Genomic DNA, 12,615 nt, shown 5'->3' on the forward strand with positions numbered 1-12,615 from the left:
TTTCAAGGAATGAGGTTGGGTTTTAAGCTTTCCTGAAATGACTCCATCCCCGGTCCCAGGCCACTTGATCTGCCGTGGTTTGTCGACCTCGGGCGGCGGCGCCCATGCATCCTGTCCCCGCCCCTCCGTGCTCCAGGCCCCGCCCAGGCAACCCGGCCCCGCCCCTCCGCGCCTCCTGGGCGCCGCCAAAGCCCGGGGCGCGGATCACGCGGGCAGGAGCCGCTCTGGGCATGCTCAGTGGCAGGGCAGGTGGGGCCGCCGCGGGCCGCCGGGTCCGGCCGGGAGCGGAGGGGCGGGGGCAGAGGGGGAAGTGGGCGGGAGCCACGGGCCAAGTCTCGAGAGTCGCCGGTAGCCGCGGGACGCTGGGCAGGTGGGAACCCGCGTGGTCCGGGCCGCGATGAACAATGGCATCGGTCAAGGTGGCTGTGAGGGTCCGGCCCATGAATCGCAGGTGAGTAGGAGGTCGAGGCGCAGGCGGCCCCCTGAGGCGTCCCTACCCGGAGGCAGTTGGTCTCCAACTCCCCTCCAAGACCAGCCTGGACTTAAGTGTCAAGAGCCGGTCTCCGGCCCACTGGGCCCTGGCTGTGGCCTCTGGGGGCCTGGAGCACTTGAAGGATTGCTGTTCCTTTCACACTGCCCTGGAGGGGCCCTGGGGGGTAGAGAGTTCACGAGGCCTCTGAGGAGATTCCTGTTAACTCTTCCCGGTCCCATAAATTTGAAGAAGTTTGCTTCTTCCCTTTTTAAAAAGCATCAAGGGAACAGTTTCACGAGCGTGTAAATCCATGAGCGTGGTCATGGGGGCACCAGGGCTGTTAGGCGAAGTCCCCCCAGTTATGCCAACTCAGAAGTTCTCTGTTATCAGTGTTACTGTTTTCAACTCTTAAGAAGAAGTGATTTCAATTCCCTGAACTTGAACCCTAACTTGTAATCAGTAGTTTAGCAGTTCTTAACTTCTGGTTAAAGAGTGGATGGGAAAACTTTAACAAACTTTTGTTTCCTGGAAAAAAAAATCAAGGACACTTAAGTACACGTGTTTGAAATATGCTGATGTTAACAGCGGGGGGGGGGGAATTATAAACACATTTAGAATTTAATCTTGTATGTTTCTACAAAATAATGCTTTTCAGAATGATTTGACTTTGCGCTCACTGAGGAATAGTTTGCTTCCTTTTCAGTGACTACTTTATAATCAGTTTACAAAGAGGCTTTACAAAAGTTAGCTTTTTAAATTGGTTTAAAGAATTTTAAAGAATGAAGTAGGATCTAAATGGGATGTGTCCTTCCCAATTGATAGAAGCAGTTCACACAAGGCCATTTGTTTTTATTGGCTTCTCAATCAAGTTGGACATTTGACTTACCATATGGCCTTTGCTACTTTCTTTGTATCGACTTTGGAGGTCATTGTTCTGACGGCTGATTGAGGCATCAGAAGATCATAAAAATCAAGAGATTGGCGGAATCTTCTTTGACTCATCTGAATCTGTTTTTCTATTGGCAGATAGGGAATCATTATTCTGGTTTATAACTTGGAGACCAGTGCTTTTGTGATTTTTAAGTTATCTCTAAAGCTTTTTAGGGAAGGAGTTTGACTTTTTTGTAAGTCCTAAGAAAATATGTAGCTTTCTAAGTATATTCAGTCCTACAAGACAAATGGACCCCAGAGTCATTTAGATGTTTTTGAAAGATTGTTCTTTATTTTGGATTTACATGTATATCGAAGTTCCTTTCCTTCTTTGAAATAAAGAAGTTTTGGAGTGCCTGCTACGAGATTGTATTAAGTAGCTTTAGAAAGTAATTATTAAGTGCCGTCTACCAAATGCATGGGCGTTGTGCTGGGTGCTGTCTGTGGGACAAGGTAAAGGAGGTCTGCTGAGTGTCTCTCTGGTGAGGGAGGGACTACAGACTAGTGGGACTGTCATAAAACCCTGGGTGGGTTGGGAGGGATGCTACTGGTGCATGCCTTGACAGTGTAGGCCTGAAGCGCAGGTATGTGGAGAGAAGGCAGGAAACAAGTCCAAAAGCCACGTGCTTTGGGCAGGTAGATGGATATGATGATGTCTGTGCTCTGAGCAGAGAACTCTTGTGGTGGCATCAGGATTAGGGCAAGAGGTAAGGAAGCAGTAGTCTGGCCATAGGTGGAGATGGGAAGGCTGGAGAGATTGACGCAGACAGTCTGCTGGCAGAATTGGCAGAGTTTGGCAGTTCATTGGGTGAGAAGGAGGGGAAAGGGGAAGAACACAGTCATTAACTGAGGTTTGATGCTCAAGGAGTTAGAAGAGGTTTGGGGAAGGTGGACGGTCAGGTGGGTGCATTCTCTCTTGGGTTTGAAAGTTATAGGAGATGCGGTAAGTGTCAAGTACAAGGACAGCATCTAGCACAGGATGAGTGCTGCCCCAAGTGTTGACCCTGTTCACAGTCTGAAGTGTGGGAAGGACATCCGTCTCTTGGCTGGTGTTCAGTAGACTGTAAGAAACATGGGTCTCAGGTGATCTGAGGATTGACATTTGGAAATCTTTTGCACATGGATGACAGTTTAAGAATGTTACAGTGAGGAGGGAATTTCTCAGCAGGAGAAAATCTTACTTTTATGTATAAAGCACAGATATTCAGTAGATTTTATTTTATTTTTTGATTGATTGATTGATTGATTTTTTTGCGATACGCGGGCCTCTCCCTGTTGTGGCCTCTCCCATTGCGGAGCAGAGGCTCCAGACGCGCAGGCTCAGCGGCCATGGCTCACGGGCCCAGCCGCTCCGTGGCATGTGGGATCTTCCTGGACCAGTGCGCGAACCCGCATCCCCTGCATCGGCAGGCGGACTCTCAACCACTGCGCCACCAGGGAAGTCTGAATAGATTTTAAAAAAAGAAAATGTTTACAGTGAGAAGAAAAGGGATTCAGGGATTGGTCACTGGGATATGCTTCTCTTTAGGATTCCAGGGAGAAGATTGGCTTGCAACTCATGGAGGAGAACCAGCACAGCAAATGGTCATGGCAGGAAAGGAGAAGGGTCTCCCGAAGGAGGTGGTGGTGGTTATTGTCAGATGTTGCCAAGATGGTGCTCTGAGGATGCCAGTAAGATGAGGTCCTTGGTCTTGGAGACAAGAGCGTTGGTAGCCTTCCAAAGAGCAGTTTCACTGGGAGACAGTGATCTGGAAGTTGGGAGTGAAATAGAAAGACATATGCAATTGGCCAACCAAAAGTACTTGGCCTAACTCATAAGGAAAGACTTCCAAGTTATAATGGCCGTAAGAAACCATATTTCACTAGTGAGATTGGTGAATATTAATTGAACATTGAGTGTTGGTGATGGGTCATAAAGGGTCAAGACCTCTGAGACTTCCATGCTGGGAAATTTGACAGTAGCTGTCAAGATTAGAGGTTTATAAAACTCTTTGGTTGAGAAATTTCATTTCTAAGATTTTATTTTATGGATTATATTCCTACCTACGAAGAAGTATGCGTAAGGATGTTTCTGCATCATCATTGGAACAACAATAAAAAAATCATAAATGATCTAAATGTACAGTGATGGAGGATTTGTTAAATTGTTGCCTATTTATTTGGTAGAATGCTATGTAGTACTTAAAAAAGAATGTGTCCATCTTAAAAGAGGTCCAAGATAGGGGATTAAGTGAGAAAAGCAAGATATCCACATACACACACACTACAGTAGAGTTGTGTGAATGTGTGTGCTAAAAAAAATACATACATAGAGGCACACACACGGCCATACCTGTATAGAGCGATTCATAAGCAGCCTGACAGTGGTAACTCTGGGGAGGAGAGCTGATGAAGAGTCTGTCAGGTGAAGACAGATGTCTTCTTTTTTTGTTTTTTCCTTTTACTGTTTGAGTTTTTGCTTTGCTCATTGGTAGTGTTATAATTAATAATTGAAAACTTGTGTATGTAATTTTAAAAAGTTATCTAAAAAGTCACTGGCACTAGAGAAAGAATTTTCAGCTGGTTGTCTGGGAGGATTGAAGGAAGTTGTTAAAAATATTTTCCCCCAGTTTGATTGAGATGTAATTGATGCATAGCTCTGTGTAAGTGTCAGGTGTAGAGCAGGAGGACTTGACTTGTATATGTTGTGAAATAATTACCACAGTTAGGTTAGTTAACATCCATCATCTCATGTAATTTTCCAAAATAAAGGAAAAGAAAAAAACTTTTTTTCCCCCTGTGATGAGAACTCTTAGGATTTACTTTCTTAACAGCTTTCGAATATACTATCCAACGGTGTTAACTATAGTCATCATGTTGTACATGATGACTTATTTATTTTATAGCTGGAAGTTTGTACCTTTTGGCCTCCTTCATCCAATTCCCCCATTCCCTATCCCCTGCCTTGGGTAACCAGAAATCTGATTATTTTTTCTAAGTTATTTTTTTATTTTGTTTTTTGTTGCTTCTTTTTTTTTAAGATTCAACATATAAGGGCGATCTATACAGTATTTCTCTTTCTCTGACTTCTTTCACTTAGCATAATACCATCAAGATTCATCCTTGCTGTTGTAAATGGCAGGATTTCCTTTTTCATTGCTGAATAATATTCATATATATACATATATATGTCACATCTTCTTTATCCATTCATCTGTCGATGGACAGTTGTTTCCATGTCTTGGCTATTGTAAGAGTACAGGCGGTGAAGGCAAAGAGGAAGCAACCAGCCTGAAGGAGAGGCCTGGAGTGATAGGGAGGTGAGGTTGGCCATTGTAGCCAGGCTGTTGAAGGATGGGGCAGTGTGGTGAGATACTGACTCTGAGCGAGGAGCCTGTGCCGTCTTACCAGTCCTCCTTGCAAGAAACAGTCAGTGCTTGATTAAGGACAAGATGTGATGAATTTGTTTTTACTACTGTCCAAGAGGAGGAAATTTCTCCCTCCACCTCCCTCTTGAGTTCTTGTGGCTAGACTAATAATAAAATTGACACAAGATGTAACAGGAGAAAAAGAAACAAATTTGTAAGGAATTGACAGGACAAAGAAACTTAGGTTTTGTGTGCCCAATTATTGAAGAGTCTAAACAGAGTTTGGGCTTGAGGTAGTAAATTAAAGAAATAACAAGGCTCCAAATTCCCTATTTTTGGCTGTAAGGGTGTCCTTCTACCTCCAGGTGCAGGGAGTGTGCCCTTCACATGGGAGATTGATTTTCCTGCTTTCAGGGAAACAGAAAGAAGGGTGAGAGTGACCCTCTTGGCTTGGCCATTTCTTAAAGAAACTTTAATTTAAACAATATGCCATGGAGGTGCATTTTGGGGGGCCCATCCTGAACCTCAACACTACCTTATGGCTTTTGGTTATGTGGCAGAAGTAGTAGTTTCAGATCTGAAAGAGCCATTATGTTCCATCAGGTAACAGCAGCTTGCTTTATTGAGAGTTTGCTCTGGGCAGGTGTTGCAAAACCTAGTTTAATCTTTACAATAATCTTAGCAGGTAGAGGCTATTATTATATGCCATTTTCCAGATTGAGAAAGATAGCTTGCCCAAAAGTCAGTTTCTTAGGACAGTCACAGCTATGCTTTTTAAAGTGAGTAAAGTGTTAGCAGGAACTTAATTTGTTCATAACTTTCATTGGTAAAAGCTTAATATTTATGCATTGTCTCTACCTTTTTCTTTGTGATTTCTTCCACTAGTCTGATGCCTAGTCTTTTCTTTTTCACTGGTTTCATTCTTACAATCTTACAAGATATAATTCTTTTTTTTCCCTCGAAGAGACAGCAAAATAATAATTTGGGAGCTAATTTGTCCATTTCCTGTTGGTTTCAGTTGCTTGTTTTTTCCTGGAAACACTAGATGATTCTTTAGGGCAACCTATCCTCTCCTGTTGATCTGCCAGTGTTAAAGATGGTCAGGGTCTGAGGGCAGGTGGCCTGGGTTCCAATTTTAGCGGTCTTTTACCAGCTGGGTAAATTTGAGCAAGAGACATATTTGTTCTAAGCCTCAATTTTTGCATCTGTAAAATGGTGATAATAGTTACACGTACGTTATGAGGTCTTTTGAGAGACAAGGTCTTTTTCAAATACTTTTTACTGTGACTTACAATAAGAAACATTTAAAGTTGAAGCTCTGTAGATATGTAAAAGATTTATGAGGTGTTACCTGCAATTCACTCATATTTTCTATTACATCCTATTCTATTCTGTTTCATTTTAAATGCTATTTTTGGTCCACTAAACTGACTTCAGGATCATCTGATGAGTTGCAGCTGGCAGTGTGAAAAACGTTGTTGTGAGGTTCAGAAGAGATCATGCATGGGGCCAAAGCTCTCCACACAGTCCCTGGCATATAGCAAGGGCTCTGTAAAGATTTTTTTAAAAAAATAAATTTATTTATTTTTGTTTTTGGCTGTGTTGGGTCTTCGTTGCTGCGTGTGGGCTTTTTCTAGCTGCGGCGAGTGGGGGCTAGTCTTCCTTGCAGTGCACGGGCTTCTCATTGTTGTGGCTTCTCTTGTGGAGCACGGGCTCTAGGCACGCGGGCTTCAGTAGTTGTGGCACAGGCTTCAGTAGTTGTGGCTTGCGGGCTCTAGAGCGCAGGCTCAGTAGTTGTGGCTCACGGGCTTAGTTGCTCCATGGCATGTGGGATCTTCCCAGACCAGGGATCAGATCCGTGTCCCCTGCATTGGCAGGCAGATTCTTAACCACTGTGCCACCAGGGAAGCCCCAAGATTGGCTGTTGTTATTACTGTTACTTTTAGAATTTACTGATGGTACCTTTATTCAATAACACATATTTAAAAAATGTTTTACCAAAAAGAAAAAATTTGCTGAGTGCTGGCAACAGACCAGATGTTAGCGTTATAATGTGCTTTCTCATCTTATAAGGCAGGTCCGCCCCAGGCCTTCTATTTGTGAGTGTTCTCAGCTTCTCTTTCCGATTAGCCTCTCAGGTAGAATTTGGTGTCATGTCAATCAAGTTAAAAACAAAAGAAAAAAAACGCCAGTGGTAGTTTGACTGGGGTTGATGTCTTTAGACTGTACTGAAGTTTTCCCATTTTAAGAGCCAGGAGTGTTGGGGAAAATAGCTCAGTGGTAGCCTCTTGGGTCTGTGATGACGCCAGCCTCTTGTGTTAAGGGTGGGAGGTGCCTGTCGAGATGGTACCATGCACCAGGCACCGTGCTCATTTCTTCACCTTGGCAACTTCCTTTCCCCCTCACACCAACTCACTGATGGAGGTCTTTTCACCCCCTTTTCACAGACGGGAAACTGAGACCCCTCAGATAATAAAGTGCGGCTGAGCCAGCTCTACTTCCCTCCAGAGGCCTTTGCTTGGTGACTTGTCCCTGGCCTTGCTGATGACAGAAACCCTCGGCCTCAGGGGACGGCTGGGCTGGTGGCAGAGGAGAGACACAGGCACACCACACACACAAATAACACAGAATCTGTGAGGGGATTCTAGAAGCTGGAGGAAGAGGTCTCCGTGGCTTCCCAGGGTCACTTGGATGAGAGGGTGGGGTTTGAATTGAGCCCTGAAGAAGGGGTGTAACCAGCCACCATTTAGAGAGCATCTGTGAAGTGCTTGGCTGATGCTCTTTGGAAGTTAGCACAGTTGCTGCATTCTGCAGATGAAGAGCAAGGGCTCAGAGACCTGAGGTCACACAGCTAGGTCACGGTGGAGTCCGGGTTGGAGCTGACGTCTCTCTTAGTCCCATTTCTAAAGCCCCTCCATTGTACAGAAGACTCAGATAAGAGGAGGGTGGGGATGGCTGGCAGGTGGCACCGAGTACAGTTACCCGGGATCTTAGACTAACTGGAGCTTTGTGTAAGGATTAGTTGAGAGGTCGGTGGGCAGGGTGTTGTGAGGACATTTCTTTGTTAAGCTTGGGAGTTTGGGCTTTTATATTCCAGTCCTGTGCTGGCCCTTGGCTGCATGCAGCTACTTAAATTAACTGTTAAATAAAATGAAAAATGTAGTTACCTAGTTGCGCAAGTCACATTTCAAATGCTTAGTAGCTACATATTGAACAAGGCAGAGAGAGAGATCATGTTCATCCTCATGGAAAGTTCTACTGGACAGTAAGCCTGAGCTCTGAGCTGGGTTTGAATCCCGGCTCTGTACCTTCCTAGCTCTGGGTCTTGGCACTTGACTCAGGTGTTCTGTGCTTCAGTTTCTTCACCTGTAAGACGGAGATCTTCACAGGACCCCCCCTTGTGGGGCTGAGATGATGACTGAATGAAGTAACCCTTGCTAACAGTATTGGACCCCAGAGTAAGGGCTCTGTAAATATTGGCTACTATTATTAGGTACTGGGAGCTGCTGATGGCTTTTCAGAAATATAGCGGAGTAGACAAATAATACCAGCACTCCAGCAACAGTGAACATTTATTGACTGTTTCCCAAGTACTGTGCTATGTGCCTTTTATGCACTATTATCCCACTGACTTTCCTGCCATATTCTGGGTGCAAGACCCTGAGACCTCAGATGTCCTTTTTTTTTTTTTTTTTTTTTTTCCGGGCCTCTCACCGTTGTGGTCTCTCCCGTTGCGGAGCACAGGCTGCCGATGCGCAGGCTCAGTGGCCATGGCTCACGGGCCCAGCCGCTCTGCGGCATGTGGGATCTTCCCGGACCGGGGCACGAACCCGTGTCCCCTGCATCGACAGGCGGACTCTCAACCACTGCGCCACCAGGGAAGCCCTCAGATGTCCTTTTGAGTGGGCAGAGGCCAGTGCCGGCAGACCATTCAGAGAACTGGAGTATGACCCGTAGGGATGGGATTCTGGACTAGGCTGGCGTTGTAAGTAACAGGAAAGGAAGAGTCAAAGGATGAAACTTACAAACAAAACCCTGAAAAAACCTTCACGGTATTTTCTGATTGTGAAAATAATGTATGCTTGTAAAAAAACGTGTGCGGGAAAGTGTACCAAAGAAATCAAATTGAAAATGGTTCATAATTCCACGGATCCAGAGATGACCCCTCCTAAAGTTTTGGTGCATTTAAATCCAGTCTTTTTTTCCTGTTTGTGTAGCATCATAACATATAACTATCTATATCCTGTCTTTTGCATTTGCAAGAGACATTCTGAAGGCCAATCATTAGGACATAGAGAGGCAAAGAGTCAGATGACTGAGCAGCTTGGGGCCCTATTAAGTGGAAGAATGGCCTTTGCCAAGATCAGGATGCGGGATGAGCCTGTCGGGGTGGGAGGGCCATGGTGGTCAGTTGAGTTGGCTCAGGATGCTGGTGGGGGATGCAGGCAGTAGGAACTCAGGTGAGTTATCAGCTCTGCAGGTGCACATTTGGAGGTGGGTCACTTGAAGGTGATAGCGACTGTGGTGGCAGTGAATGTTGCCTCTGAGGAGGACCATGGTAAAGAACGAAGGGGTGGGATAGCAGAACTGCATGACCTGGGTTAAGACCGAGCTGTCAGTAGCTGGCCGAGTGACCTGGGCAGGTTGGTTTTACTCCTGGGCTCAGTTTCTTCTTTTGTAAACAGGGATTCTCTGAGTGTGGTCCATGGCCAGCTGGGACTCACTGAGCCTATTTTAGTGGGTTTACAAAGTCAGAACTGTTTTCACACCCATAGCAAGATATTTGCTGTTTTTACTCTCATCTCTCACGAGGGTACTGTGGAGTTTTCCAGAAGCTACATGATGTGTGATGATGTCGTGAGTCTGTGTGCTGTGCATTCTGTGTCAAACATTTCTCAGTGTTCATTTCTAATATGGTAACTATAAGTGGGTATATCAACATTAATAAAAGCTCTTTAGGCTCTCCAGTTATGTTTAAGAGTTGTAAAAGGCTACTGAAGCCACAGCATGTGACAGCCGCAGCTGTAAAATGATAGTGCATAAGTTGTTGAGGGGATTAGATGGAAGGGTGTATATAGAGAGAGTGTTCAGCATACTTCCAGGCATGTATATCCTTTCAGCAAATCAGAGCTGCTATTGTTTTTTATAATCACCTGTTACTGACAACTACACTTAAGCAGACAGGAGTGGAGGGCCAGGCAGTGGAGACAAGAAGGGAGAAAAGCAGGAGAGTGAACATCCTGGTCATCAAGGGAGAGGAGAGGAGGGGGTCACCAGCATCGGAGGTGCTGCAGGTCGAGGTCCGAGCCCAGCTGGCTGGGGAGGTGATTGGCTCCTGTCTCTGGAGGGAACTGTTTTAGTTGAGGGGTGGGAGGCTGGCAGTGGGGGCCTGGAGGTAGCACCTGTAGCTGCCCTTCCAGTTAACGGAGGGATTAAAGGAAGGAGAGAGCTCACCCCTGTTCACCTGTGCAGTTTGGCTCCTGTAATAAAATCTAATCTCCTTTACTGATTGTGTGAGGCGCTCAGACCCCAGCCCTCACCTGGGCATCGCAAACCTGGGCCTGGCAGAGAAGTTTTTTTTTTGTGTGTGTGTGTGTGTGCATGTGCGTGTGTGTGTATTTGTTTTAAAGAAGAGGAAAAGAAAACAGGTAGGGAGTTAGGAGGTTGGAGAAAGGAGGCTACATGGGCAGGGGAGGGAAGTAGGGGTGGCTAGAGAGCGTGCAGTGGTTTCTGGGACCAGGAGGAGGGGGTAGCGTGGGCCACAGGGGAGATTCCCTGGGGAGTGCTGTGCTGGCTCTGACCCTGATTCATGGAGTTTGGAGCATATGGAGGATTTTTCCTTTCTTTTAGGTGGACTTGACAAGTAGCATGAAACAAGTGACTGATGAAGTTTTTTTCATACACAAAATTTAAAAATATCAATGTGTATAGTGCACTTACATATGTGTGTACCAGAAGTTTGAAAAATGCTCTTCAGTGACTTAGAGTATTTAGTAAGTATAATTCGATATTAAACTTCTGCTTTATTTTATTCATGGCATTTGTGTATGTGAGAGAGATGGAGTGTGTGTGTGTATGTGTGTGTGTGTCAGAGGTTATTTAGAAATGTCCAGTTGTGCAGTACATAGATAGCACTCTGGTCTGAGCTGATTTAGCCTACACATTCTCATTTCATAATCAACTTCCTAAATTATTTCAATAGCTTTTTCTGTTTTTGTGGGTCCTGGAATTGGGATGCCGTCTTGCTGAGTCCTGTTTTATGAAAGGAAATACATTACGGTTAGACTTACGGCCTGGGGGAGATGTGACAGTGCCCCACCACGCCCAGTCCCTTCCCCAGGGCGGAGCCTCTGGCTGATTTTCGTGGCCTGGACTGCCTTCTGTCCCACTGCAGTTACAGAGGCCGGTATGGAGAAATCCTTCATGGGAAGGTTGTCATTGTTCCCTTGGATTCGGCCCAGTGACTCACATCAGGCACGACTGCCAGCGGGGCCTGGAGCTTTCCTTCACTCTCACCCACTCTGGGCTGAGCATGTGTGTTTCCTGCTCTGTCCATTTCCAAGTATATTCATTATTCATTGTTGCTGTGGAGGGGAAATAACTGTTTCTGTGGTCAGCAATCTACTCATAGACACTTGGAGCAAATTTCAATGGGATGTGTAGAATTTAAAGTCAGCTGAGAAAGTGCTTTCACCGTAATGGTGTTGACAAGTAATTTTTGTCCCCAGTGACTATTTCTAGCCACTCACTCACTTATTAGGAATTCTGTTAAACCTTATGCCATCATTATCTAATTTAATTCTTGACAACAATCCCACAGGGGTGAATCTTTTTAGCTCCATTTTATAGATGAAGAAACTGGGGATCAGAGAGAGATCAGGTCTTGGCTCAAATGTCACTTCTTCTGAGAAGCCTTTATCACATTGCGTTGGTCTTCTGGCTTCACAGCATTTACCATTATTGAGTTTGTGCGTGCGCACGCGTGTGCACACGTGCATGGGCATGTGTATGCATGTGAAAGGATTTTTGTTTTCTTGTTTCTTGTCTCTGCTTCTTGCACATAAACTCCGTGAGAGCTGGTAACCTTGTTGGATTTGTCTGTGGCTGTTTAGGGCCTAGAACTGTGCCTGGCAGAGATAGGTATAGGTACTCAGAAGATATTTGTTGCATTAATAACTGTCATCTCCTCCCCAATCTTTCAGTATGTGGATGCTTATAAGGAATCCCGGATCCGAAGCCCAGCATCTGTGGGATGCCTCACTTTGCTCCCGTGAGCATAAGGGAATTTTGATGATCCTCCTGTTGGGTATTAGGCTGGGGAGGTAGAAGAGAGCTGAGGAAAAGCCTGGGTAAAGGACAGCTTCAGGCTTTCCCTGTGTATTAAGTTAATTATACACAAATTACACATCAAATACGTGTTATGTTTATCTCTTAAGGTTAGAGAATTGGAGGTTAAACACTATGTCTCAATGATACATAGTTGATGGGACAGAACACTCTTGTTCCTTTAGAAAAGGATTTTTTTTTTAACTTGAAATAATTATACAGTAAAGTTCCCATATATGCTTCACTCAGCTTCCCCTAACATCAGTGTCTTACGTAACCACGGTGCAGTTGTCAGGACCAAGGCATCAGCGTGGTGCAGCCCTGGTAACTGGACATGGTTTTCCTGAGAACGTCCTTCTTCTGTCCCAGGAGCCAGTGCAGGATCCCACATTGGATATAGTTGCCATGTCTCCTTAATCTCTTCTGGTCAGTGACAGTTTCTAAGTCTCAGAAGAGTGCCAGTCAGTTATTTTGTAGAATGCCCCTCAGTTTGGGTTTCTCCCACAGTTTCTCATGATTAAACTGAAGTTATGCAGTTTT

The 12,615-nt window shown here is 45.1% G+C and overlaps 1 protein-coding gene across 5 annotated transcripts in view; it reads left to right on the top strand.

Moving 5' to 3' along the window:
* The first annotated feature begins 271 nt into the window (after nt 1–271).
* KIF16B (kinesin family member 16B) overlaps nt 272–12,615 on the top strand; it is a 296,484-nt gene continuing 284,140 nt past the window's right edge. For 3 of the 5 annotated variants that reach the window (XM_059037574.2, XM_067012361.1, XM_067012362.1), the window contains exon 1: nt 317–451. In XM_059037574.2, the coding sequence (XP_058893557.1) occupies nt 405–451 (47 nt within the window). In that variant the 5' untranslated portion in view covers nt 317–404. Of the gene's footprint in view, nt 452–12,615 lie in introns of all 5 variants that reach the window. The other 2 variants (XM_067012363.1, XM_059037575.2) reach the window with 2 other exon arrangements.

Source organism: Kogia breviceps, chromosome 14, assembly GCF_026419965.1.
Source record: "Kogia breviceps isolate mKogBre1 chromosome 14, mKogBre1 haplotype 1, whole genome shotgun sequence".
NCBI lineage: Eukaryota > Metazoa > Chordata > Mammalia > Artiodactyla > Physeteridae > Kogia > Kogia breviceps.